The sequence below is a fragment of the Rhinolophus sinicus genome, linkage group LG06 (assembly GCF_036562045.2).
Source record: "Rhinolophus sinicus isolate RSC01 linkage group LG06, ASM3656204v1, whole genome shotgun sequence".
Classification (NCBI taxonomy): Eukaryota; Metazoa; Chordata; class Mammalia; order Chiroptera; family Rhinolophidae; genus Rhinolophus; species Rhinolophus sinicus.
Genome location: NC_133756.1, coordinates 21,223,730 through 21,251,591, shown reverse-complemented (window position 1 = coordinate 21,251,591; position 27,862 = coordinate 21,223,730). Strand labels below are relative to the sequence as shown.

At 49.9% G+C, this 27,862-nt stretch overlaps 1 protein-coding gene across 4 annotated transcripts in view; it reads left to right on the top strand.

Annotated features, from left to right (window-relative positions):
- Positions 1 to 27,862, top strand: part of TTC39A (tetratricopeptide repeat domain 39A) — a 48,321-nt gene that overhangs the window by 12,671 nt on the left and 7,788 nt on the right. For 3 of the 4 annotated variants that reach the window (XM_019742882.2, XM_074334709.1, XM_074334707.1), the window contains exons 2-12: positions 7,429 to 7,533; positions 12,603 to 12,734; positions 13,618 to 13,694; positions 14,952 to 15,019; positions 16,759 to 16,823; positions 18,831 to 18,930; positions 20,312 to 20,377; positions 22,291 to 22,399; positions 22,909 to 22,976; positions 23,057 to 23,116; positions 24,063 to 24,224. In XM_019742882.2, the coding sequence (XP_019598441.1) occupies positions 7,429 to 7,533; positions 12,603 to 12,734; positions 13,618 to 13,694; positions 14,952 to 15,019; positions 16,759 to 16,823; positions 18,831 to 18,930; positions 20,312 to 20,377; positions 22,291 to 22,399; positions 22,909 to 22,976; positions 23,057 to 23,116; positions 24,063 to 24,224 (1,012 nt within the window). The remainder of the gene's footprint in view (positions 1 to 7,428; positions 7,534 to 12,602; positions 12,735 to 13,617; positions 13,695 to 14,951; positions 15,020 to 16,758; positions 16,824 to 18,830; positions 18,931 to 20,311; positions 20,378 to 22,290; positions 22,400 to 22,908; positions 22,977 to 23,056; positions 23,117 to 24,062; positions 24,225 to 27,862) is intronic. The other variant, XM_074334708.1, reaches the window with a different exon arrangement.

Genomic DNA, 27,862 nt, shown 5'->3' with positions numbered 1-27,862 from the left:
TCAGAGCCTCCACTCGCAGGTCACACTGCCTCATCGTCAGGGATATTTGGAGGAGTTAAAAGGCTTAGAAATGAACCGGCAGGGCCCGTTGGGCACAGCGGGAACCGGGTAATAAAGGTGGGTGTTGTCACTTTCAACGTGGCTTTCCTGTCCACTCCCACCCTAACCCCACAGAGGAACCCGGTAGGACCTCTACACTGCCCCTGTAGCAGTGACAGCTGCTGGGAGAGGTGGATTAACTTTTTGCCTTTCCTAGGCCCCAGTGGGGAAGGGGTGGCTGCTGGGAGCCTGGACTGCTGGGACGTTGCAGGGTGGAGATCCTGCCCAGGTGAGCTGGGATGGGTGCCAGCCCTTCCTGGAGCCTCACCACCAGGGACAATATTTGCCAAGGGCCTCAGGGCTACCATATGAACAGGGAGGTGACAAGGCTGGTGCCAGGTGTCAGCTGGAGACCTCCACAAGGTCTGTGTGCATTCCAGGCTGAAGGCTTGGAAGTTGGGTGGCTGGGGGACACCCTGGCCTGCAAAAGGTTTGTCTGGTGAGTCTTGTCTTGACTATTTTTGTTGTATGACTTTGGCTAAGTCCTTTATCCTTCCTAGACTTCTGGTCCCTCCTTTGGAAAATATAGGGAGGCTGGCTGACTGTTCCCTTCCTACTCTTGGCTCGTCTTTGTAAATCTGGAGCCTGCTTAAGTCTCTTCTGCCCAGTAATGATTGAGTACCACACCTTCGGGCCCAGAAAAGTGGTTTCCAGATCAGAAGGCAGGCAGAGCAAGGTACCTATCAAAGAATCCTGAACTCCCAGGCTGGAAGCTACATTCGTCCCTCTTCCTTGCACACTCACATCCTAGCCTGAGTCCTCTCTGTGACTCCAGGCTCCTCTGGCGCTTCCAGGGCAGTGAGCTCACTCTTCTAGCACTGGTGGGTTTTCCTCATACTAAACCATACCTGCCCCCCAGCATGCCCTCCAGGTCCCACTTTTCTTTGAGGCTGCACGGGTCCACCTGCCTCTGCCCCTGCCCCTGGTCAGTGCCATCCTGTTGGGGTCTGAGCAGAGCAGGGGCAATGCAGTACCATCTTTCCCATAGACACTCATTCAGTCACTCAACAAACACACCTGAGGCTTGCTCTGGGCCCTGCCCTGTGTATGAGGGTCAGTGGTGAACAAACCAAGGTTTAAATCTCGACCACTTTGAAAATCATTAGATATTTCAAACCTTCAGAAAAATATAGCAAACAATAAAATGAACTCTATGCCCTTGCCATCCAGCTTTTTCAGATATTAACATTATGGCCCCTTTTTTTTCCATATTATTCTTTTTAAGAGACAAACCATGGCAGAGACTGTTGAATGGAGCCTCGGTGGACCCTCTCTCCACTTCCCTCTACAGAGATAATCATCATCCTGAATTTTGATTTTATCATTTTTCTAATTGTTTTTATTTTGCTGAGTGTGTGTAAGTCTAAAAAAATATGTAGTTTGTTCATACTTTAAAATTTTGATGCACATGGAATCATACAGCATTATTCATTCTGCAGCTTGCTTTTTCTCATTCAGCTTCAGGTTTCTGAGATTCAGCCTTCTAGATCCTTGCAGCTCTGGTCCCCACTTGCCCTGATGTGTATACTATGCTAACCGATATAGAGACCCCCATTTATTTATTTGTTTATCAAGCCTCTTGATGGACATTGAGGTGGTTGCCAGTGTCTTGCTATTCAGATAATGAATATTCTCATATGATTGTCCTTTGCACATATGTGAGTGTTCTTCTAAGTTGATTCATAAGAGTAGAATCGCTGGGTCATATGATATGGACAATCAATATTTTAAGGTTACTTAGTTTCATTATAAAAGCAATGCTGCTTGATAAAAGAGATGATGGAACTACATAATGTTAGGGAAAAAAACACAATCACTAACATTTCCTGAGTACTTCTTATTGTGCTTTACATTGTCTCAGTTGTTCTTCACAGCAACCCTGGGAGGTAGGGCTGTTCCCTACCTCCCATTTCATTGTAAGTCCCATTTCATTGATGAAGAAACTGAGGCTCAAAGAGGTTAAAGAACCTTCCTAGGTTTCTCTAGCAAGTAATTGCTGACCTGCAGCTTGAGTCCAGGGATATCTACTTTCAAAACTCTTGAAGGCCATGCTGTACTAGGTCATGCCACCTCACTCCATGCCACAGCCAAGGTGAATTTTTTGGAAATAGAGTCACAATCATATTTGCAATTAAGAAAAGTCACTTTGGAAGTGACAGGTCCTCATATGTACATTGCCTCACTCTCTGAGCCAAAGTTCCCACTGAATGGTGGAACAGAGAGTGAAAGCCAGCTCTGACTCCAGTCGCACCCTAAGTGACGTCCTTGCCCTGCATCCACTGTCCCCCACGCACCTCACCTGTCCCCCACACACTTCACCCTGACTAGGGTCAGCACAGCCTGGTTTTCTGTCCCCAGCGGGGAATGAGGGTCCCCCAGCTCCTCTCAGCCCTGCCCATCAGGCAAAAGGGTAGCAGCTTCCAGGCAGATTAAAACAGGGAGGAGAATTAAAGCACCAGGCTGCCCGACATTCCCTCTCAGCCTCCAGTTTCCTTTTCTTTTCTTTTCTTTTCTTTTCTTTTCTTTTCTTTTCTTTTCTTTTCTTTTCTTTTCTTTTCTTTTCTTTTCCTTTCTTTTCCTTTCCTTTCTTTTTTTTATTTTTATTTTATTTTATTAAATTTATTGGGGTGACAATTGTTAGTAAAATTACATAGATTTCAGGTGTACAATTCTGTATTACATCATCTATAAATCCCATTGTGTGTTCATCACCCAGAGTCAGTTCTCCTTCCATCACCATATATTCGATCCCCCTTACCCTCATCTCCCACCCCCCACCCCCCGCCCCCCTTACCCTCTGGCAACCACCAAACCATTGTCTGTGTCTATGAGTTTCTGTTTCTCATTTGTTTGTCTTGTTCTTTTGTTGCTTTTGGTTTATATACCACATATCAGCGAAATCACATGGTTCTCTGCTTTTTCTGTCTGACTTGTTTCGCTCAGCATTACTCTCTCAAGATCCATCCATGTTGTCACAAATGTTCCTATATCATCTTTTCTTACCGCCGCCTTTCCTTTCTTTTTCTTTCCTTTCCTTTCCTTTCCTTTCTTTTCTTTTCTTTTCTTTTTTTTTTTTTAAACTTTTATTTACTTTAAGTGTGGTTTTCCAGGACCCATTAGCTCCAAGTCAAGTAGTTGTTTCAATCTAGTTGTGGAGGGCGCAGCTCACACTGGCCCATGTGGGGCTCGAGTATCATGCTCTAACCAATGGAGCTAACCCAGCCACCCCTCCAGTTCCCTTTTCACTTTGGCCTCAAGGCACCCTTCCCAACTATGCCAAAGCTCCTGGCATTGGTTACCAGCCCTGCTTCATGCTCCATCCAGCTTAGTGCCCCCCTCCAATCCTTTGTTTTCCCAAGGCACAGTGGAGAGGCTCCCATCACCACTTGGGAGCTCAGGGATATATTGGCCTGGGCCAGGCAGGGTGTCCTGGAGCAGAAAGACCTTGAAAGCATGGGGACAATCTGTGCAGAAGTGGGGACCTCAGCTGTAGCCAGGAGAGGAAGGTTTGATGAGGTTGCTTTTGCAGAAATCATTTCTGTCTTCTAGGCTCCTGGGAGGAGCAGACTAGGTTCCTATCTTCACTTCCTTGTCTGTCAAATGCAGATAAGAGTGGCTGCCTCTCACGTCTGGTGGGATGATTGAGTGAAATAATTAGTCATCAATTTAGATAACTTGAAGTGGTATTTTCATGGTGATGAGGGGTTGGTTGTTAAGTCAAATGGGGCCCATGTCCCCAGCCTTCCTGAGCTCCCCAGCCAGCCACCAACCCCTCAGGACCCCTCCACTGAGCAGGCCTTGCAGAGCCTCTGCCATCCTGCTGTGCCCAATGGCTGTGCCTCCTCCTCACTGTGGAATCATGTTTTCAGCCCTTCGCTCACACTCTTTCCCCTGCTTAGACTTCTTTCTCCATCTTGTCCTCAAGTCAGTGCCATCTTTTCCAGAAAATTTCCTTGATTGCCCCACCCTCACTTCCGGGCCTCCTTAGCCCCCAGTGATTCATTCCTACGATGGTAGCCCTGATGGCCCTGGCTGTCTCTGCCTCTGGCTGCATCTGTTCCTCCTGTAGAGCGTGAGCTCCTCAGGGGCAGGCCCAGGTCTGGATCTACTCTGTGTCCCCACGCCTGGCTGGAGCTGGAGATTAGTGGTTTTTTGGTAGGGGTAGGGGTGGGGGTGGGGCAGGAGAGAAATCAGCCCTAGGGCCTCCCCAAAGTAGCTCCCAGGCTGGAGAGGTAACCTCAGACCCACCTCACTACAATTAAGCAGAAGAGGTGCTGGGGCTGCCAAGGAGGTAATATGTCGTCTGTCCATCTGTCTGTGCCTCTTTCTCTCCAGATAGTTCAAACATGCAGAAGCTCTTCCTTGGGGGGGGGTGAAGGTGGTGTTGGTGGTAGGGTGTGTGCAAAAATGGGAGGCAGGCTCTTGGCTCTAGAACTGTTTAGAGATGGATGTAAGCCAGGACAATGGACTTGACTCCCTGGGGCTAAGCTGGTGGGCACTGGCTCAAGCAGAAACTTGGGGTAGAACCAATGCTTGGGCCTGTGACCTTGGCCAAGTCACCTCTCCTCTATGCCTCAGTCTCCTCATCTGTGGTGACGGTAATAATCCCACTTCACAGGCCTTAGCAAGGTCTTAAGGAGAGAATGCCAGTCTAACACCCAGGCCCATATGTGCTCACCGCCTGTTCACTGATTTCACCAACTGAGATAGGTGGACTGACCAGTCCCTAGGCGAAGGCCTGGGCCCCAAGGAAGATACTGGCTGTGCCCCATGAAGAGAGTGAGGGGCTGCTGCTAGTAGGGCCTTTTTGGCTATGGAAAGGCACTGGGTCTTTATCCTATGAGTAATGAGAAGGCAGTGAAGAATTTCAAGCCCAAAAGTGTGACCTGGTCACTTTGGGGTTTAAAAAAGTTAAATTTGTCTGTTATGAAAGGGACAGATTAGAGAAAATAACATTCCCAACATTAAAAAAACTACCTAGAGGCTGAATGGGTTACAACAGACATCCTTTAAAATATATTCCCGAGTTCCCACAGAAGTAACAGAAATCTTCTCAAGCCAAGAATAAAGAGGGAGCTGAAATCAGGCTGGTAAAGGACATAAAGCCATAGCAACCTGGGTGTATTTACAAATTCCAGAACCCCAGAACCTTGAGTTTTAACAGCTACTCAAAGAATGGGAAATAGGGTCCAGGGCCAACCCAACCACAGTGTGAGGAGTTGGAACTTAGCCTCCCAACCCCTACCATATGAATCTCGGACCTTCAAAGGGTATCCTCAGCAAATAGGGGCATTGACCAGAAAAAAGTATCCACCCATCCACAAAGGGAGACAACAGTTCTGGTGGGGACAAAAAGGCTCCCTAGAAAATTATAAATATTGTCCTCACACAAATTTTGAGTTTGAATACACACTACCTGTGTGGTCCTGGAAATACTAAACTAAAAACATTGTGTAAGTAGTCTCAGGGTGGTAGTTGCTCAGGAAACCTGGCCAAAGTGAATGAAAATTCTCCCTGGAGGAATGTGTACTCACCCCAAAGGGATCTGTCAAATAGGAGCTTATGATCAAATTACAAAACACACAAGGAAGCAAGTCACTGTGAGCAATAGACACCAAAGCAAGAAATAGCAGAATTAGCTTCTCTGAGAGTCTTCGATGCTGGAATTATGATATATAGAATAAAAATAATTGTGTTTAAAGTGTGGAAAGAAATCAAAGGTGGACTTGAAACAATAAGCAGGGAAGAAAATACTGCCCCAAATGGCCAAGCAGATTTGAAAAAGAACCAAGTGGAATTTCTGGAGATGAAAAATGTAATCATTGAAATGAAAAATTCAGTCGACAGGATAAGTAACAGATCAGACACTCCTAAAGAGAATTAGTGAAATGAAAGATCTAAAGAATTTACTCAGACTCTAACAGACAGAGTCAAAGAAGTGGCAAAGAGACATGAAATACAGCATGAAATGGTCTAACAGAGAGAGAGAAGGAGAACAGGTAGGAGGAAGCGGGAGTGAAAGGGGTGGTCTTCCATCAGACCTGGAGAAAGATGATAGTGGCTATTCTGGAGGCCATAGAAGGAGGTGGGTTAAGAGACATTCAGGATGTAGAATTGATAGGGCTTAGTGATAAAGTAGATGAGGGAGGCCAGGGAGGGATGTGTCAAGGATGACGATCAGATTTCTGGCTTGAGATTTATTTAAGGTGGCAAAGGCTGGGGAAGAACAGATTTGGGACTATGAACAAGAGTTCAGTTTTGAAGTAGACACATTTCAGTTTGCTTGGGAAGATCTGCTGATACATCACAGAAGAGGGAACATTAGACCTGCGCCTTAAATTATGTGTATGAGTTTACTTAGTGGAGAAGGGACTTTCTCTTAACTTTTAGGGAAAAGGATCTCCTTTCAGCGAGATCATCAAGGCCTGTTTTGAACCTTGTCTTACTCAAAAGAGACCTCTTAAAAACAAGCATTCTCGAGATCATCAGAAAGGACTTTTGGGATCTCCTAGTTTCATCTCTTATTTTCAGATGGGGTAGCTGAGGCCCAAAAAGTTCAGAGATTTGCTCTCCTAGCCTTAGATCATTCATTCATTCATTACTCACTTAACAGATATTTTTTAAAAACTCACTTTTTACCAGATACTAGATGCTGGGGATACAGCACTAAATAAACCAAAGATTCCTGCCCTCAGGAAGCTTCTATATTAGTGGTAGGAGACAGACAACAAACACAAAAATGAGTAAAACATATATGTCAGAAGGTGATAAGAGCTAGAGAGAAATGTAAGGACTGGAGTATACTAGTGATGCCATTGGGAAGGTGACCCTTGAGTATAAAAGGCCCTGGGCAGCTCTTACAGGCCTGCTGCCCGCTACAGCCCATTGTGACAGTGTTTCTGGGGTTCTAGAGTGCAGGCCCGAGGAGGGCAGGGGAAGGCCTAGAGAAGGAGGAAGAAAAGGACTGAAGTGGGATTTAGTGGGTGGAAAGCCCAATGGGTCAGAAGGGCCACAAACACTCCCTTTACCTTTGTGAGGGGTAAGACAAATTTATTCCTGAGGCTCCCTTGCCCCCCTGTCCTTGGCCCCACCCCAATCTCCTCTACCAGATCTCAGATGATACCCCATTCTGCTCTCTTCCCACCTTTAGGAACACTTAAAGGTGGGTCCAAATTGTCCTTGTGTCCCAGTACAGTGTGGGCAGCCTGGAGGAGCTCATGACAGGCATCCAAGGCCCACCCGGGACGTCAAGTGTGCCGTGTGAGGCTCTGTTCCAGCCGGGAGTGGGGTTGAGGGCTCCCGCATCACACCCCATGTCTCTCTCATCAGGACTCCTGTGAGCAGCCTCCATGAGGCCCTGGACCAGTGTATGACCGCTCTGGACCTCTTCCTCACCAACCAGTTCTCAGAAGCACTCAGCTACCTCAAACCCAGGTGAGGCTTAAGCCCAGGTTGGGTTTGGGGTGCGTGTGTGTGTACACGCATGCACATGTGATTGTAGGAATGTGGGTGTTGGGTCGTGGAGAGCCAGAGGTCTTATGTGAGAGGATCCCCATGTAACTGAATGCCTTCAGCCTTCTGGGTCGCTATGACCCTCGAGAGTCCCATAAAAGGGCCTCCACATTCCACATCTGAGAACAGCCATGTCCTCCCCAAGGTCACTGTGACTTCCTTTCCCATAGGCTCTTGTGGCCTCTTCCACTTTGATTTCTTGTTTCCACTGAATCCACTGGGAGTATCTCCCCCATAAGCTGTCACATAGCCCCTTTTCTTTACTTTTCCCCAAAGCACTAACCACTTGAGTTACCTTTACTCAAACTTTTTAGGGTAATAATGATGGACATTTAGCCATTTCTTCTAGTGTTTACCACCTTATTTCTAAATATTAATGCTTATACCCTTCTTTCTTCACTTATCACTTTTTTCAGTTTTTCAAAAACAAATTAAATTGAGATAAAATTCAGATACCATCAAATTCACTCTTTTTTTAAAACTTTTTACTTTTAAACATCATCTATTGGTAGACAAGAATTTAGCTTTCTTATACCCCTACCTCATCTCCCTTCCCTCATCCTATTCTTATCATCGTATCACAATATTTGGCTAAATCAATAATGTCTATATTATTATAACTATGTAATTAATGCTCCTTGCAGAGGCAAGTAATACATTGTAAGGTTACGTTTCCTTTCTGGACTTAATAATTGTCTTTTTTTTCATTTGCCTAATTTGCTATATATTTATCCTGAACTCTTTGTAACCACTCCATCAGATCATGCTATTATGAGTTTTTCCCTAAATGCTCAGAAATAGCAGGTGAACGCTCAGTTCCTCCTTTTCCTGGAAACCAGTCCCAGGAGGACAGATGTGTCTACAGCCATCTCTCAGCTGTCTCCTGGAATTCCCTTTCCTTCTCTCCTCTTTGCTTGATCCTGACTTTTTCTCTCTTGTATTCTCCCTCATTTTACTAGAGCATGTCCTCTAAAAATTTCCTAAGAGAGTTGCATAAATATAATTTTCTCCCCTCAGAATTTTGAAGGCATGGTATTCTGTTTGCTAGCATCTGCTGTGACCTTGAGACCCCTCATTCTGCTATCTTTCCATGTGATCTTTATTTCCCCTCCACAAATGTTTAAAATCTTCTCTTATTCCTGTAAGTCTGAAATTTCACTATGATGTGCTGGACTGTAGATCTTTTTTATTTGGTCCATTTTATTTGAGACTCTGTCTTTCAGTTGTAGGAAATTCTCTCATATGATCCCTCCACGTTCTGTTTCCCTTTCCCGATTGTCTTTAAGTCAGATATTTGATCTGCCCTTGCCCACAATTTGCAATTTTTAATCTTTTTTTCCTTTGATTTTTGGAAGATCTCCTCAATTTCATCATTAAGTCCTTCTATTGACTTTTCTTTATTTCTGTAATCAAATGATTAATTTCGTAGTGTTCCTCATTGTTCTCTGAATGTTCTTTTCCCCCTAAAACATCTTATTCTTGGTTTATGGGCGCACTCTGTCCTTTATATCTCTATTTGGAATATGAGAGGGCCTGACATGTAGCAAGCACTCTAATAAGTACCTACTGTTGTTATTATTATCACAGAATATTATCTCTTTTAAAAATGTTTTATTCTTTTCCTGCGTAATCTCAGCTTTCTCTAGGTTCCCTATTTCTATTTAATGAAGGGAATCCTCTTCTTGTGTGTGTGTGGGGGGCTTTCCTGAATGCCTGCTGGTCTCTGGCTATCTGTATGGTCATATTTAGGAGCGAGTTCACGCAAAGGCCGACTGGAAAGTCTGGGCAAGTTGTCTTGTAGTGGTGTCATCCGCTTTGGGATGTCCTGCCTGAGAGCTGGCCCCAGATGTCAGCTTCTCCAGAGAAGACTCCTCCATTCTTTGGCCTGGACAGAGATCCCGTGGCTGCCTCCTGCATTCTGGGATTGGGGTGGGGGTGAGGTGCCAGGGGTCTAATTACGTCTACTGCCTGCTTACCCTTAATCCCCTCTTTTCAGCTCTCAGTTGTCCTCCGCCTATGTTGTTCCCCCACCCCCACCCCCCACCCAGGAGAAGCAAATTTTGAGGCAGGGGACCTCTTTCTCCAAGTCTCCAAGCCTGACCTGTTCAATTTCTCTAGACTTGACTGACCCATTGTTCTCCTGCCTGGGGATCAGTGGCCCAGCTTCGGGTGGGGTGGGGGTCCCAGGGTGTGGTGATCATGATGAGTCTTACAACAGCCTCTCAGGAAGGTGGACTGGGGATATAAGCCCCTAGAAGGTACTTTGGCTGGAGAGGAAGGCAGTGAGGTGGGGTCTAAGAGGACCAGGAAGTGGGGTTGGGGGGCTTCCGTAAGGAAGAAGAGGCTTGGAGGCAGGGGGACTGCCTCTGCCTTCTAGCCTAGAGCAGACTCACCCAGAGAGGTCTTCAGAAGTGGGCTCTTAGGCTGGGATTGGGAGGGGGGGCGGATCCCCCAGGAAGGATCGGTGGGGGTTGGGTCAGAGTCAGGGGGCCCAGATGGTGGGGACAAGGATGGCTGACAAGTAGCTGACAAGGACCTGCGCCTTGGCTGCTGGTAGAGGGGGGTAGGGCTGGAGGCCCCTGGGCTTAGCTGACCTCCACGTGGCCAAGGAGTCCCTGGTCCCAATACCAGCTCTTCTGAGGGTTCTTCCAGTGTCCCTCATCCCCCATCTTGACAGCCGGTCTGGGCCCACAAAGTGAGATCCCCATGGGCATCATGTTCCAGAGCTGAGTCTAGCTCAGAAGTGAGGGGACTGGATGCTGTATGTGCACACAAGAACTTTGTAGAGTGCAAACTAATCTTGGAGTGTCTGAGCTCAAAGGGGTTGTCATACCTCTGAACCCCAAATCCCAGTCCATAAAGAGCTTCCAGGTGGTGGGCTGGGAGGGGCCAGGATTCTCAGCCCTCAGGAGCATGTCGTGGCCTTGGGACTCAGACTAGAAATTCCACTTTGCCTGCCAGCTGCCCTGCGGAGGCTGTTCCTCATTCCCGGCCCAGGAACAGGCTGAGGGGGTGGGGCTGAGTCCGGGACTCAGGCCTGGGAGGCAGGGATTAGGGGAGAGAAGAAGAAAAAGGCAAGGGCTTGAGAGTTAGAGAGGCCTGGTGGGAGGTGATTATGTGGGGAGGCATGGATTTCTGTGCTACCAGAGAAACCTGTCCCCAAGGACAAAGCTTTTCTTGAGGGCAATGACCCTTGACCCTGGCAGGACATGGAGGGACTCACATTTATTGAGCATCAGTGATATGGCCCTAGATTATTTAAGCCACCCAAAGTTTTAGGAGAGAATGGTTATGGTATGCATTTTACAGAGAAAATTGAGGCTCAGAGAGACTACAAGACTTACTAGGATCACACAGCTGGTAACTAGCAAAGCCAAGATTCCAGTCTGTGTCTGAGAGAATCTGAAGCCTGAGTTCTGCCCCCACTGCAGGCTGTGGCCTCCTTCCCACAAGCCACTGCTCTCAGATTAAGCAATTCTAGCAAAGACCTGGGAGGTGTCCTGACATCTACCGTGGCTGGTGAAAGATGAACCAACCATTATTTTCCTTCAAAAACCTTTGACGAGCAAGGATAATATCACCTGAGGGTCACCCAGAAGTTAAAAAGCAACTTAATTTATAGAGGTGTTTCATGAATGAGAAAGGCAGGAAAATGGGTAAAGTCATGTGATTATACAATAGAACAGTCTATAAAGCTTAGTCATCTTTCTTTGCCCTCAAGTTGTCAGCATAAGCCTGGCACTGAGAAGATTCATAAATAATTAACGAGGGGGTGTAGGGAAGGGAATGAAACCACTGCAGCACCTACTGTGTGTCAGGCAAAAGTACTGCCGAGCTAGCTCCACGCAGATGTGGTCAGGCCAGCATTATTGTTCCCATTTTGCAAAAGCAGAAATCAAGGCCTAGATATGCTATGACTTCCCCAAGCACAGAGAAGGACTGGCATTGTTCCCATCCCTCCTTGCCTGCTGCTCTCTCCCTGTGTTAGACTAAATGTCCCCCAGCCCCAAAACGCCCTTTAGTTGATAGGTCTGGGACTGTGGAGAAGCAGGGCGGCTGGAGAAGAGGCAGGCTTGCTTGGTCCCATCACATTGGTGCTGAGGGCAGAGGTGAGTCCCACACAAGCTCTGTCCCTGAGGTGCCCACAGTCTGGGGAGAAGGCAGAGCCTCTGCGGTTATACATTCATTGTGAGCAGTTATAGACCCAGGCTCCCTGGGGAGAGAGCCCTGGATCCTCAGTGGCCCTTGAGGCATTTGAAGACCTTGACAGATGAGTCAGAAGATGAGGCGGTAAGGGAAGGGTATTTCAAGCTGAGGGAACAGCATGGGCAAAGACCTGCAGGAGGGAATGTATGGGATTTTCTTGAGGAGAGCATGTGTGGTTCAGTCTTGAATGTGACCAGATCACAGGGCAGAAACAGAGGGCTGAGCTGGAGAGGTGGGCAGGGCCTGTGTTGTGTGGAGCCCTGGACCCAAGCCTTACCTCACAGGATGTGGAAGCTACGGGAGGGGTTAACCAGAGAGTTTTAACCCAAGAGCAACATGATCAGCTGATGGAATGGGGAGAGGCAAGAGGTGAGAGGCCAGTAAGGAGGTCCAGGGAACAAGGATGGGAGGAGCCCAGTGGTGGGGCCTGAGGACAGAAGAAATCCCACAGACAGGACTTGGGCTCCACCTGTAGGAGGTGAGGCAGAAGATGAGAGACAGGCCCTGGCCTCAGGCCAACATTGCTAACCCCGTTTTTGAGTCTTCACAGCAGCCTTGCTGCTGCTAACTCTACAGAACAGAAAAGAAACTGAGGCTCACATTTGGAAAATCACTTAGGGCCAGTCAGCTGGCATCTGAGGTCTTTAGACCTTGAGCAAGTTTCTTACCCTCCGTGGACTTCCATTTCCCCCCCATGCAGAATGGGAGAGGGGATGGTGGGTGATTGACACGGCCAGTTACCTCTGGAGTTTTAAGAGTTGGCACTCTTATGTCCTCTCTGGCAGAACCAAGGAGAGCATGTACCACTCGCTGACGTATGCCACCATCCTGGAGATGCAGGCCATGATGACCTTTGACCCTCAGGACATCCTGCTTGCTGGCAACATGATGAAGGAGGCGCAGTTGCTGTGTCAGAGGTCAGGGCCACAGGGTGGGCAGGGATGAGGGGTCGTGAGGCCCAACGTTCTGTCACCCTGGCCTGCTCCAATGCCTAAAAACGCCATTAAGAGTGCTGCTCCTTTTGGCTACGAGGACATGTCCCCAAGTGCTAAGAGCTGTCCCTGTCAGCACTGCCTCAGGAACCTTGTTGTCTGAGCCACTCAATGAAAGGCTCCCAGGTGTGAGGCCTGATTGGGAGGAGATGAATACTGGCTCTGTCATTTAATAACTCATTGACCTTGGGCAAGTCCCTCTTGGGACTTGACTTTTCACATCTATAAAATGGATGTGGTTTTTGATAGGGTTATTGTTGGGGCTGAATGAAGGCACCAGTTACAAGACCTAGTGTGTAATTGGTGTTCAGTACATGCTAACTGCTTGAATCAATGAACCAGTAGACCCCAACTATGTACAGGTGGCCATCATTCGTTGGGCACACACGTGCTTGGCCAAGGCTAGGCCCTATGCTGGATACTGGCCACCCAGGGGATCATCAGATCTGGCCCCTCTGATGCCTGCACTGCCTGGTTGGAGACACAGGCACAGATAGTGACATCCCAGCGTGATTCAGGGAAGCTCAAAGGGTCATGGGGGTCCAGCTGGAGGAGCTGGAAAGGCTTCCTGGAGGAAGTGATGCCAGAGCTGGGTCCTGAAGGATGACTAGGAGCAGAGGGAGGAGGGGAGAGGGCTCCAAGCAGAGGCAACAGCAGGGGCAAAGGTGTGAGAAAGCCCTGGATTTGGGGGAGTTGCCAGGAGCTCATTGTGTGTGGAGTCCTGTGGGAGGGGCAGAAGATGTCAGAGCCCACCTGGGCCCCTCACTCACCTTCATTGCATGATCCAAGGCCTCTTTGTCCTCTTTAGGCACCGGAAGAAGTCCTCTGTAACAGATTCCTTCAGTAATCTGGTGCACCGCCCCACGATGGACCAATTCACGGAAGGTGCGGCCCCCCAGGATGTCCTCTCAACTCTGCTGGCCCCAGGCAGCCCTGGTCCAGGCCCAGGGTGGGATGGGAAGGGCAAGTTGTCCTCCACCTCGTCGTCACCGAGGGGGCTGAGCCCTGGCCTGGATGCCAGGACACATGGGTCAAACCTGGGGCCTTTTGAGGAGTGGCTCTCACATGAAGGGGGAGACTCACTTACCGGATGGCTCTACCTGCTAAGAACCTGGAAGTCCAGGAAAGAAAATTCTGTCACAAGGTCTGTGTGCTTTGTTGCTCAGGCATTGTGCAGTTAAGTCTACTGGTTTAATTATCATAGAGATCTCGTGTGCCCCAGAGGGAATGTGGTTTTAGAAGCTGACACACTGGGATGAGACAGCTAAAAGCAGTGGAAGAGATGGTCTGGGCTGCCAGAGCCTATGTGGCATTTTTGTGCCATGACCACATGTGGTTGTCCTGGCGATAGCAGCAGCCAACCATGAGCAATTTCAGGCTCTTCAGTGCAGGGGCAAATGGCCTTCCCCACCTTGAGAGCCCTGGAAGTTTCCAGTAAGAAACAGTGCATATGAAGCTGTCACTCCCTTCTTCATACCCTCCATGACCCCCTGCTGCTCATAGGACCAAATCTGTAACCTCCCACCAGTGTTGAAGGCTCTCTGCCTCCCGTCATCGTTCCCTCCCCCCTCAATCTCTCCCCACCTTATTCTATTTTAACCACGTGTGGCTCAGGGGTCCCCAAACCTCTGAGTTGTTTGGTTTTCCTGGGCCTCTGCCTAGGAAGCTATTCCTGTCTCATCCTGTCATTCCTTTTTCAATTCAAATGTCCTTTCTTCTAGAAGTCTTCCCTGACTCCAGGCCGATTAGGTCCCCTTCCCTTACTCCCACAGCTTCCCGAGATCAGGATTTTCTTCACTCATCAGTTCGACCCAGTGCCTGCTCCTTGCTCGGCAATGTAGGGGCATTGGTGTGCAGCCACCAGAGTGGTGCTTGGGGAAAAAGAGAGCAGGCTGAGGGCCCTGTGCTGCCACTCTGAGTGGTGGGGTGGGCATGGGGGAACAAGCGGGAGAAACGTAGACTAATTTGGGACAGTGGTGAGTGCTATGAAAGAACCAGAGCTGGGTGATGGGGTGGATAGGGATGGGGAGGGTGCTGACTCAGGCTCCCTTGGCTTTTGGGAAAGTAGGGGTGGGAGGATTTGGCCCACGCCTCCTGCCCAGAGTCCCAGGAGGCCACAAGGTTTTGGTTTTCTCCCTGCAGAGGAAATCCATGCTGAGGTCTGCTATGCAGAATGCCTGCTGCAGAGAGCAGCCCTGACCTTCCTGCAGGTAGGGACCCTCTACTTACACAAGCAGCCTGGGGACTTCAGAAGATGGAGAACTACGTCCACGCCAGAGGGTCTATAGCAGCTGCCATCAGCCCCCTCGTGATTCAGGCGAGGACTCAGGCTCAGTCACCCCCACAATCCTGGCCCTGGCCAGGCTCAGTGGCAGAGGTGATGGGCACATGTGAGCACATGTGTTCCCATCCACAACCGGGATGCACTTCTACCTTGCGACTGCTGTTTTCCTGCTCATGGGATGACAGACATTGTCCTAAAGCCTGCTTTACACTTGATTTATTCAACAAATAAGTTTAACTGATTCATTCAAAAAGTTGATTTGTAGCACCTATGAATATGCATATATTATAGGTATGTAGTTTTTACATACCTTACACACAATGCATGCTTGTTTTTACATACATTTACATATATTACTTAATCTTCCCCTCACAGGCCTGCAAAGGGGAGGATTCAAGGGGAAGAGCCACTTTCCCAGGGTCACATTATTAGCAAATGGCAGAGCTGGGATTTGAATCCAAATCTGGCTGAGTAAGAGCCTATGCTTCTTACCACACAGTGGTAATTATGAAAATCATCCCCTCATGATTTTACCAAAATGCCTGGGTTATAATTATCTCATATAATCATCATGTAAATATGAGTATTGGGGTAGAGGAACATATATAAATTTTATTGTTGGGGTACTGTTTATTTTTGTTAGCTATTTTTCTATCTTTTCAGACCTCTGGTGATTAGAATTGGATTAATCCTAATCTTTCCTTAGGATTACTGTAATAATTGCACCATGACTGGCCTTTTATTTGTTTATTCTAGTATTACACATAATAAACAAATGCTCACGAACACCCCACCACCACCACCACCACCCAACTAGAGAACAGAACAATGCTAGCAAGTCTTCTCGCCCTCTGGGCCCCTCCCCAGCCTGTTCCCTGCCTCCCTCCACAGGGGAAACCACTAGTTAAAGTTTTATGTTTGTCGTCCCCCACCCTATTTTTTAAAAACAATTTTCTCATCTTCCTATTGATGTCTGAACACCATACAGTTATGGTTTAGTTGGCTTGAAGCTTCTTAAGGCCTCAAGCTGGGTGGGACTGGCTTCCTTCACCCGATCTTATATGGCTGTATAATATTCCCTTCTGTGAATATACCAGTTTGTTTATTCATTCTCCTGCTGAAGGGCATTTGGGTTGTTTCTGGTTCTCAGCAGCTATGAACTGTGGTGCCATGAACATTCTTCAAGGTGACTTCCGCAGCCCATGTTCGTCCATTGCTCTCAGGTGTACACCTGGGAGTGGAGCTGCTGGGCGGGCTGTAGGTACTGGTGCTTTAAATTACAAATGTGATCAATATCAGCTTGTTGTAAAAAGCACAAGCAATCTGAAAATGAGCGTCCCTCTTCCTTTCCCACGGTTCCTCCACCTAGAGGAGGCCCAGTGAACCACGGGGGCATCTCCTCCAGGCCTTTCTCCAGGCACATAGTATTCGTATCTGGAGGCTGGTAAAGGGGGTGTGGTCAAGCCCTGGGCATTTGGGAGGTTTTAGTAAGCAACTCCCAGGGGTAGGGAGGCCTGGTTTGACTGACCTCTGACCCCATCGCCCAGGGTCTCTGATAGAGCTGGACCCAGGAAGGGGAAGGCAGGGCCCAGAGACTTGTATGACCCTTCTGGAGCCTCTGGCTACCCACCCAGGCCCAGCTCTTTGCATCTCTCCTTCCTGCAGGATGAGAACATGGTGAGCTTTATCAAGGGCGGCATCAAAGTTCGAAACAGCTACCAGACCTACAAGTGAGTGGGGCTGGCCCGGGGAGCCTGGGGCACCGCACCTACTACCCTGTACCTGTAAGGCTGCTTTGTGGGAGGCAGAGAGCACGCTCTGGAGGCTAGAATGCCGTTTGACTTTGGGCAGATTTCTGTACCCTCAGAAGCTCAGTTTTCTGGAATATTATTCCTCTGGTTTTCTGGGTGTCTCTGTTGCTTCCCCTGAAGGCTTACACTGTGCCCGACTCTGAGCTAGGGGAACATAAGACACAGATTCTGCAAAAACAGCTTGGTCTGCTAGTGCCAGGTGGAAGGATATAGGAGCAATCATTTTAAGAGCAGCAGCAGCAGAATTATACATCCGTTAAAGCCCATTCCAAATGTCACTTTCCCCGTGAAGCCTTCCCTTACTTCTCCAGTAAGCAGGGATGGTACACAAACACACACACACACACACACCTCTCCCTATGATGGGAGCTCACCAAGGGCCAGATTATTTTGTGCCATGTCAGCACTGGACCAGGAATAGGCCATGTTTATGGATGAAAGAATGAAGACTCAGGCAGAGTACTTTTACCCACCATGGGATCACAAACATCTACATTTTCAAAATCAAAAAGCCCTGCAGGCCCAGTTCCCACCCACAAGTTTGGCATTAAATATCATTTTCCATTAAAAGTTGACCTGAATTAATTTGAGATTATTTGTCATCTTTATTTTCCTCATTTAATGTGACTATTTCCCTGCAGAGGTCTTGCGAGTCTGATTTCAAGGTATTGCTGGGGTGTAACACTCCATGCAGTATGTGGGCACCACATACTTTGTGGGCCCTTGCTGGAAACCAGACAAGTGTTCTGGCCTGTCCAGTCTCCCCACCAGCCAAACCTTGTCAACTCACCCCCCTGCCAACTCCCGAGGCTCCTCTGCTTCTTCGAATAAAGTCCCTGCCAAGTCATTCCTGAGAGTTCCCCCTGCCCTCCTTGCCACAGCTCCCACCCCACTCTGCTCCAGACATTTAGGCCTTCCCTCAGTTCTTCAAACATGCTAAGCTCATTCCTACCTCGGGCCCTTTGGACATGCTGTTCCCTCTGCCAGGAACACACTTTCTGTGCCAGGCTCATCCCTCTCATCTCTCTGTTTTCCACTCAAATGTCAGCTGCTCAGAGAAGCCTTCCCTGAACCCAGGGGAGGCTTAATCAGGCCCCAGAGTTCTTTTCCTTTGAGGCCCTCCTCTCCTTCACAGTGCCTTGATAGGGTCTGTTCACTAGAGTGGGAGAGTTATGAGGGCAGCGGCTTGGTGGCTTTGCTCCCTGCTGTCCTCCAAACGCTGGCACACAGAAGCCTCAGTTTGCTGAATGAAAGCCCTCAGGATGCTCATGGCCTGGGAAGAAGGTAGGCACATTTCTAAAGCCTCTGTTCTGCCCCAGGCAGGCTGGGTTATGAGCTCTGTACAGTTGGTGACCAGGAGAAAGAGGGTTGGATTCCAACTAGCAGATTCCAGGAAGACTTCCTGAAAGAGGGGGTGTTAGAATTAGCCCAGTGGTTCTCAACTAGGGGTAGTTTTGCCCCCCATGAGACATTTGGTAATCTCTGGACACGTTTTAGTTGTCACAATTTGGGGAAGGTTACTCCTGGCACCTAGTGAGTAGTGGCCAGGGCTGCTGCTAAACATCCTACGATGCACAGGACAGCCCCCACAACAAAGAATTATCCCGCCTAAAAGGTCAGTGGTGCTGAAGTTGAGAAACTGTTCTAGACAGAATGCAGAGCACGAGCAAATCCTAGATGTTGGACAACATAGATATGCCAGGGCTGATATAGCTAAAGTTTAGGAGTAACGAATGTACTCCCATTATTATAGTGGGAGGTCTAGTTAGAAATTCTTTAAATATCAGCTTTCTGGATTTCCAGTATTATAAATCCTCCACTAAGGAGTTCTGAGATCAGTTGGCAGTGGGGGGCAGCCTAGGCCCAGCTGGAATGGGACCCAGCCCCTAATTTGTAACTGAAACAGGACTTTGCGTCCCTCTGCAGGGAGCTGGACAGCCTCGTGCAGTCCTCACAATATTTCAAAGGAGAGAACCACAGTCACTTTGAAGGAGGGGTGAAGCTCGGTGTGGGAGCCTTCAATCTGGTGAGTGGGAGTGCCCCTCCCCATGTCCACAGTGTCTGGCTCAAGATTAATCACCCCTACACATTCCTGCCACACATATGGTCTCTGCTGGGCTACTGTGCTGGCCCTGTGCCAGCCCTGGGACCTAGCGATGAAGCAGACATGTTGCCTGCCTGGGGGGCTCACAGCTGGGGTGAGGGTGGGGGCTGGCGCTGGCTCCAGAGTCCTTTCTGTGCATTTCTTCCAAAGTCAAGTTGAAAGCTTGAAATCCACCATGGTGGCAGTGTTTATAGCATCAGAAATTGGCAAACAGTAAATCAGGACCCTCTCTGCCCTGAAGAAAGGTGGTTAAACGCTGTCCAGTGGCAGGGTAGGAGACAGGCCTTGGAACAGCTGATGACCCAAAGGGAACGGAGAGCCAAGCTCCTTCCTGGGAGGGTGGGGGTTGAGGGAAAGTTTCATGGTGGGGGCAGGGGCGGGGAGGAGGGGTATTTGCGCTGGATCTTGAAGGATGGGGTAAGTTTTCCAGGCAGGGAAGGTCATTCTAAACAGAGGGAACAGTGAGCCGAGGCTGGGAGGCTCAAAAGAGCTGTGCCTGCTCCTGGGAGGAGGAACTGCTCATGGACAATTTAGGCTCCTGGCCTTCATACCTTTCCTAAAGTGTGTGTGTGTGTGTGTGTCAGGTTCGGGGGTGCTCTCTCCCCTTCAAAGAGCAGGCCTTTAGTCAGGTCCCTGCCCCACTCTGGATTCCAGTTTCCTCATATGAAAAATGTGAGCAGTAATCCTGGGCCAAGTGCTGAGAAATATAAGCTGCAAAGTGCATCAGATGTTTGAGTAGGTTACAACCAGACTATCCTTGGTTCAAGAACTGACTTCACCGCTAAAGAGCTGTGAGACCTTGGACATGTCCTGTCACTTATCTGTGCCTCTGTTTCTCAATGTGTCAAAAGGGGCAGTAATCCCTCTGTGCAGCACTGTTCTGAGGACCAAATGTAATGACAGAGCCCCTGGTGCAAAGTAGGGACTCAGTGTAATAATAACAACAGCTAACTATCATGTACAGGCCCCCTTCTGTGTGCTTTGCGTATATTAATTTGATCCATCTGCACAGTGCACCTCTGAGGTAGGGGCTATTGTTATTACCATTTTACAGATGTGGAAACAGAGGCAAAGAGAGGATGTATAACTTTTTCAAGGTGACCCAGCTGGGATTTGGACACAGTCTGCTCCTGTCACACTGTAATGCTTTGCTATATGGGGAAGTTGGCTTTCTGGGAAACCCCGGCGACATTACAGGGACAGACCCTATACCCCTTGGGTTTACCCCCAGGACTCTGGGGTTTGGGGAATGGGGGTGGCAGCCCCCACCCATCCATGTGCCCACCTGCCTCTGTTCCTGCAGACGCTGTCCATGCTTCCTACTAGGATCCTGCGGCTGCTGGAGTTTGTGGGATTTTCAGGAAACAAGGTAACCAACCACTTGCTTTCAGAGGCCCTTGACCTGCTCAACCTCAGACTGTAGCTCAGCTGACAGGCTGCAGCGCCTGGGTGTGAGTCCTGACTCGGCCCCCTTGGTGTATGGTCCTGGACTAGGCCCAAACCTCTCTGGGCCTCAGTCTCCTCTCAGTCAAATGGGGCCACTGATCCCTGCCTGGTCCCTCACAGGATGGAGGCTCTGGGGTTAGGGTGGGTGTGAAGGGCAGCTCCATGCAGTGGCCTGGGGGCATGTTCGCTGAGCCTGACAGGTATCAGGAAACTGGTCCTTCTCCCCTCAGAAGACCTGGAGCAAGTCCCTTGCCCTGGGACTTTCCATCTTTTGGTCTGGGAGATGCCCAAGGGAAGCCCAACTGTGTACCAGGCCTTGAGGGCAGAAAGCAGAGGACTCACTTTACTGAAGATTTACTGAGGGCAGGAACCTGAATACCAGCTAGCAGATCAGGGAGGGCTCCCCGGTGAAGGAGGCCTGCTGTGGTGGAAGGAGCTTTGGCCTGGAAGGCCCCTTCTTCCTGTGACTCTGAGCAAGTCCCTGGGACTGTGAACCTCTTTTTGGTAAAATAAGGGGCTTTTTTTTTTTTCTTTTTTTCTCCAGGTCAGTGTTTCTCAAACTTGGACTTTCTCTGGCCCATCCTGATTTTTGCCATATCCATGGGCCTCTATGTTATTATTTCTACATTATTTTTCTGAAAAGTGGCTTATTTTTTACTTAAATTTATTTAAAGGAAACATAGTACACAGAAAACCTATATATTTGGCATGATAAGAGCATAATTGTAACTATAAATGTTATGAAGACCCCACAATCTTACGAAGCCCAGCTAGATTGTGTGGTCTGCCAAGGTTGTTTCGCTTTGTGAGAAAGGGAGCTTAGAGCGAGAGCGACACTGAACGCACTCCAGCACAGGCTTGGGGCATTCTCCTGGTCACCGTCAGAAGGACAGACAGAGAACTGAGAAGGAAGGACTCTCGCCTGGGGACTCGGCTTCCGCACGCCTGTCTGCGGACTTCTAAAACCTTGGTTGTGTCCTGTGGTTCATGGCCTGGGCCTGGAGAAACACTGACCGGACGCTCCGCAGGTCCCTCTCAGTTTTGTTTTCTTAAGAAGGTTCTTGAGTCACAAATAGGACTTCAGGGTGATGATGGAAGGGAAGAGTATGAGACTGGCTGAGATGGGGGACAGTGTGGCTGGTGAGACCCGAGTAGAGAGACTTCAGCAGCAGCTCCGGCTCCATCTTTCTCCTGAAAGCAGCAGAGCCATGGAGGGTTTGAGGCAGGAATGGGGCAGGTCCCATTTATATATTACAAAGAACAAGAAGGTCCCGGAAGATAGACCAAGAGGCAACCTGCAGGCAGGGACACAAGTGGGGTCTGGCCTCTCACTCCTCCCTATCCAGGTTCTGGAGACATCTCCTCCAGGAAGTCTTCCCAGACTGCAGTCCTCATGGCCCCTTTTGTGCCTGAGCCTGTGGTTAGGATTATCTGCCTCTTTGTGATTCCACTTTCCCCCACCAGACCTGGGGCTACTCGGGGCCTCATTCCCCCCACCCATGGGCCAAACAGGTGAATGAATGGAGGAATGGAGGAGGGGCAGTTGAGAAGTGGGGGGGACACCTGGGCCCAGACCTTTGCCTGAGCTTTGGCAACAGTGTTCCCTCCCCCAGGAAGGTGGTTGAGGCATGGACAGGGACAGCGTCTTGCCCAGGGGTGCCCAGCTTGGAGCAGCTGACTGGTCCCCGGGGCCCAGTGCTCTCCCAGCCCTGCACCAGCAGCACTGCCCTCACAACTGTCCAGTGACCTCTAGGCCCCTGCCCCTCCCTGGGTCTCAGGGTGGGTCCTGGGGAGCCCAGGCCCCGCTGGCCTCAGCCTGTCCTCTTTGTCCCCCAGGACTACGGGCTGCTGCAGCTGGAGGAGGGTGCCTCGGGACACAGCTTCCGAGCTGTGCTCTGCGTCATGCTGCTGCTGTGCTACCACACCTTCCTCACTTTTGTGCTTGGTAGGGGAGCCCCTGGGGCCTGTGTGGAGGGCTTCTGGGGTGGTTGGTTCTAAAGGCAGAGGGCAAGAGGATGAGGGGCTGCAGACCCTGTTTGGGCCCCTGAGACTGGGGATGGGGAACTGAAATCAGAAACAACAGAGCCACATCAACTGTCCTGGGCCCTGTCCGGCTGACCACAGTTTGATTGGGTTCCAGCCTCCGTTTTCTCATCTGTGAAATGGGGATGGTCATACCCATCTTGTAGGGTGTGAGGATGCTATCGGCAGCTCCTTGGGGTTCTGAGCACAGCATTGGTGGGCATGGTTCTTGGTTATTGAGCTCTGTGGTAGGCTTGGGGTGATACCTGCACTATCTTATTTAACCCTCACATCACCCTGGAGATAGCAGAATTATTATCCCCATTTCACAGAGGGGGAAACAAAGTCCCTGAGAAGCCCATGATAGGTGGCTGGGAGGACCACAGGAACCAGTGGTGTTGGTGACTTGTGTTGTTTCCCCACCTCCTTCAGGCACTGGGAACGTCAACATTGAGGAGGCAGAGAAACTCTTGAAGCCCTACCTGAAGCGTTATCCTAAGGTAAGCCCACCTCCTGCCAGACACCACCAGCCCACATGTGCCCCGTGTGTCCACACAGACCCACATGTGTGTCTTTGCAGGGCGCCATCTTCCTGTTCTTTGCAGGGCGGATTGAAGCCATTAAAGGCAACGTGGATGCAGTGAGTACTGGCGTCCAGGCGGGTGTTGAGGACCCTCGGGGTCTCCCAGGCCAGCATGAAGTCAGACACAAAGAGACTTACTCAGGGATAGGGCTTCATGGAGGGAGAGCCCCCACGAGAGAACCAGCGGAGAGCAGGCGTGGGAGCGGAACTGCCAGCTAAGGCAGTCTAGGAAGACGAGAGAGGAGGTGGCAATAGTGGAGGAGGATTTTGACAGGGAGATGTAGATGACAGCATCCCTGGAGAGGGAGGTGCTTGAGTGAGAGAGGCGGAAAGACCTGCTTGTTCAAGGCATGGTGATGGGCTGGAACCTGGTGAATGGAATGTTGGTGCCAGGGGGTGAAGCTGGCAGCTTGATGGCCTGGCTAAGGAGTGGGGACTCTGTAAGTTGGGAGGGAGCCACTGAAGGAGTTAGAGAGGGGAGGATCAGAGTCCTGGCAGTGACCTCAGCACTAAGCCAACGCCCAGGATGGACTTTGTGACGTGGAGTTCTAGGGTCTCTCACTGGCCCTGGTTGTGATTCCTCAGGTATCAGGACAGATGCCCCAGGTCCAGGTCACTTCGTAGGAGCTACTGAAACCTTTGGAGTTTGCTCTGAGGCATAGACATTATTATATTACTTTAATATTAACACTTTCCACTGCCGGTTATCCCTCCATTATAGCTCCATCCTGTCCTTTCAATTTGTGACTAAAAGACTAGTATCCCAGAGAGGGGCAGTAACGGCCCAAGGCCGTGGGAGACTTGGGGAAGAATCGGGACTGGGAGCCAGATCGCCCATCTCCCTAATCCTCCCCTCCCCCACCCCTGCAGCCTGGCACAGGCCTGGACCACTGCACTGGAGGAGGCTGGGCCTACTGTGCGGTTGGGGGTGCAGAGGGCACAGAGAGTGGGGCAGGCGTGGGCCAGGGGTGCACGTGCTGAGGCTGACCACTGGTGCCCACAGGCCATCCGGCGGTTCGAGGAGTGCTGTGAGGCGCAGCAGCACTGGAAGCAGTTCCACCATATGTGCTACTGGGAGCTGATGTGGTGCTTCACCTACAAGGGCCAGTGGAAGATGGCCTACTTCTACGCCGACCTGCTCAGCAAGGAGAACTCCTGGTCCAAGGTGGGCTGACACCATGGGCCGGGGGCCACTGGGGGGCCAGGCCAACCCAGATTGTAACACAGATGTCCCAGCTGGAATTTAAACAGAACCATAAATTCTAATGGGACTCAGGGTTGGAAGGAACTAAAGACCATGAGGGGCCGAGAAACTTTCAAACTACAATGTATTGGCCAAAATTTTTAGTCACAAAGGACAGACACAAGACTCACGCTGTTTCGGTTAGTCTGTCCAATCGAACCTTCCATTATGGTGGGAATGTTCTATTTCTGCATCTTCCAGTACGGGAGCCACAGCCACAGGTGCACACTGAGCACACTTCAAATGTTCCCAGTGCAACCGGGAAACTGGATGTTTTCAATTTCATTTCATTTTAATTAATTCAAATTTAAATTTAAAAAGTCACATGGGGCTAGTGGCCACTGTATTGGACTATGCAGATCTAAAACACAAAAGGCTCATGGGTTCATATGACTGAAAATTCTAGGCACAGCTGACTTCAGGTAGGGCTGGATCCAGGAATTCAAATTAGGTCATCTGGGCTTGGTTTTTCCATCTGTGGATGTACTCTTCTCTATGACATCTTTGGAGTGCAGGCAGGTTCTCTCCATGGGACAGGCAGGGTGGCCATGGGCTGCCTGCCCCTAACTCATGTCTTCCCTTTGATCTCATCTGAAGGCCCATAATAGAGCCTCACTGGTCTGACACAGATCGCATGTTGATGCCTGGAAAAACAGGGCTGGGACAACTCATGAATCAAGAGTAGAAGAGGGGTGGTTCCCTGGAAGAAAAGTGAAGTGATGTCCCTGAAAGAAGCTTTGGGGGAGTGGGGTGGGGGTTAAAGAGGTGCCATGTAGGCAAAAGCAAATAGAACAGGTGCCCACCATACGTGACAACTTGTAACATCAATGTTAAGTGGTAAAATAAGTATTGGCCATTATCATCATAGTAATGAGCACAGAATTCTGAACCAAGAATCTAAGAACCATCTAGATCATCAGAGAGCATCTAATCTGGTATTGGCAATGCGTAGCACATGTGTCTCAATGACCTTGAGTCCCTTTCTCATCCCTCCCTACCTCTTCATGGAAGTCCCTTTTCAGTATTCCTGCCTGGGGACCATGCTGAAAGGGAATTCTCTGGATCTGGGGCAGGTGGGGCTGGGGGAAGGAACAGGCTTTCCCTGAGCTCTTACTATGTGCCCAGTACTTGCCATTTCCTCCACACAACTGTCAGTGACAAGCACTGGATTTGAAGACAGCTCTGTGTGACTCAAAGGCCTCTGCTTACCTCTTGCTCCTCAAGTCCTCCAAGAGCGCCTTGAGCTCACCCTTCTGCTGAAGGCGCTTCCTCAGGCCCAGGCTCTGTGGGCCAGACACTCATTCCTCGTTGCCTCCCACTCTCAATAAGAGCACAGACTCTGGGAACCTTTTTGAACTAAAATGACCTAGAAGCCTTCTGTGGAGTGCTGCAGGCAGCTGGGTACATGAACACGGGGAAAGAGGCCTGGGGTGGTCACACCACTGCTGTGAGGAGCAGAGGGAGGGCCAGGCTTCCCAGGTGTCAGGATGCCTGGCAGTGAGTCACTTCAGTCTCCACCTCACTGTGTGACTTTAGGAGTGGCCAGCCCCTCTCTCTCTGCAATGCTTTCCTCAGAAGGGTTTCCTATGAAAGTGGGGGTTGTAACAACTCAAATGCCAGGGCCTCATTCATTGCTAATCTGCAGCACTTGGCTTCCACAGAGTTCTCCAACTTCTAGCTCGAGGGACTTGGCCTGTGGCCATTGCCTACACATTGCCTACCCCCTCCCCCGCAGCTCCCTTCCCCCCAGGATCTCTCTCTGCTGGACTGTGGGCGTTGCCCCTGTGGAGCCTTTGTGTTTCCCCCAGTGCTTGCAGCTTGAGATGGCCAGAAACTAGGTGGTAACAACTGTGTGCTCCGTGCTGTAATGGGGGAATCTGAGGGGAGCTCCGAGGGAGCCCTGGGCAGCGCAGCCAAGAAGACAAGGAAAGCTTCTGGAAGAGGAAACATCTGAACCCAGTTCTGAAGGAAGAAGAATCCTGGTGGCAGAGTGGAGGAAGTGAAAGGGCACCCCGAGCCAAGAGAACAGCAAGGGCAAACTCAGAAGCCAGGGTGCTGCCAAGAGGTTCCGTGTCGCCAAGGGAAGGGTTGTGGGTGGGTGTGCAGGGGCCTGTGGAGGGACCATCCCCTCGAAGCCACTGGCTATAAGCTTCTTGAGGACAGGGACTATCTGACGACACAAACCCTGGTAGAGAAATCCAGCAAAATCAATGTGTAGAATCAATGGGCAAACAGTCAGATAACCCTGTGGAGACAGGACACCCCTCAGGGACACCATTTTCCATCGTTGTGGCCCCATAACATCCCTTGATAAGTTGGATGTCCCTGGGTCTCACAACTGGAGGTCACCGCATCCACCCTGACTACCGGTGACTCAGTGGGGGTGAGCTGCCCAGGGGGAGTAGAAGTCTCCTAGAGGAAGCCAGCTGATAAGCCTGGCAGGGAAAAGGCAGTGGCATCCTAGGCAGCGGGAAGGCAGAGGCCTGGGGTGAGTTTAAGGAGCAATGGGGAAGAAATGGCCAAAGAGGAGCCAGAAAAGCAGGTCACGGAGGGCCTTGGGTGGCTGTTGGATGTTAATCTGACAGTGAAGGAGCCCTTGACACTTGTGGCTTAGATCTGTGCTTAATAAATCCCTCCTCCAGTTACTGGGCACCTGCACGCAGAAGCTGAGTGCCTTTGATGTGTTCTGGAAATAGCCCAGAGGCCAGTGAGGCTGAGTGATGAGAGGGAGGGAGAAACAGGAGACGAAGTTGGAGAAGAAACTGGGGGAGACTGGATAGGGTCTCCCAGGACATGACAGGGAGTTTGGGTTTTATCTTAAGTGTGATGGAGGATTTTATCCTTAGTGTAATGGAATATCATGAGATTTCAAGGATGGACTGATGTGATTTGACTTAAAAATATCAAAGTGGCGATGGTGTGGGAAATGGCTTGCAGGGGGCAGGAATGGGAGCAGGGAGATGGGTTAGGAGACCATATGAAATAGGACAGTAGGAAGACATCCCTGGTGGCATGGAGCCGGGGACAGTGTGGAGGCGGGTGCAGTAATTGAGGTGACTGATAGGACAGGGCCAGTGGGATTCAAGAGCTTGTTGAGAGGTAAAATCGTGGGGACTTGGTGACTCAGTGCCAGGGTGGGGAAGACAGAGAAGGCAAGGATGACACTGAGAAATTAAAGATGGAATGGGGAAGAGTTTCAATGAGGGGAGAGTCTTCCCACCACACTCCACAATAACCAGCTTTTCCTCATTTTTGAAGGGCAAACTGAGGTGCTGAGGGCAGAGTGGAACTGGGAGTAGCTCTGGGCTTCAGCGTGGGTGGGGCTGCCAGGTAGAGGCTGCTTTTTATCTTCTCCAGAGACTAGACTCCAGGATATCCTGCTCCCTTTCCTCCTCCACCCACTACACTTCTTTCTGGGCAACAGGCATGTAATGTAGTTCCTTGGCAGCAGCCCCAGCTGGCAGGCACTGTGGTTCAAGCCTTGGCCACTGGAGGCAGCATAGAGCCAGGCTCCGCTGGCATTGGACCTCTGGGGGAGGGATGGATCTCTGGGAGCAGGG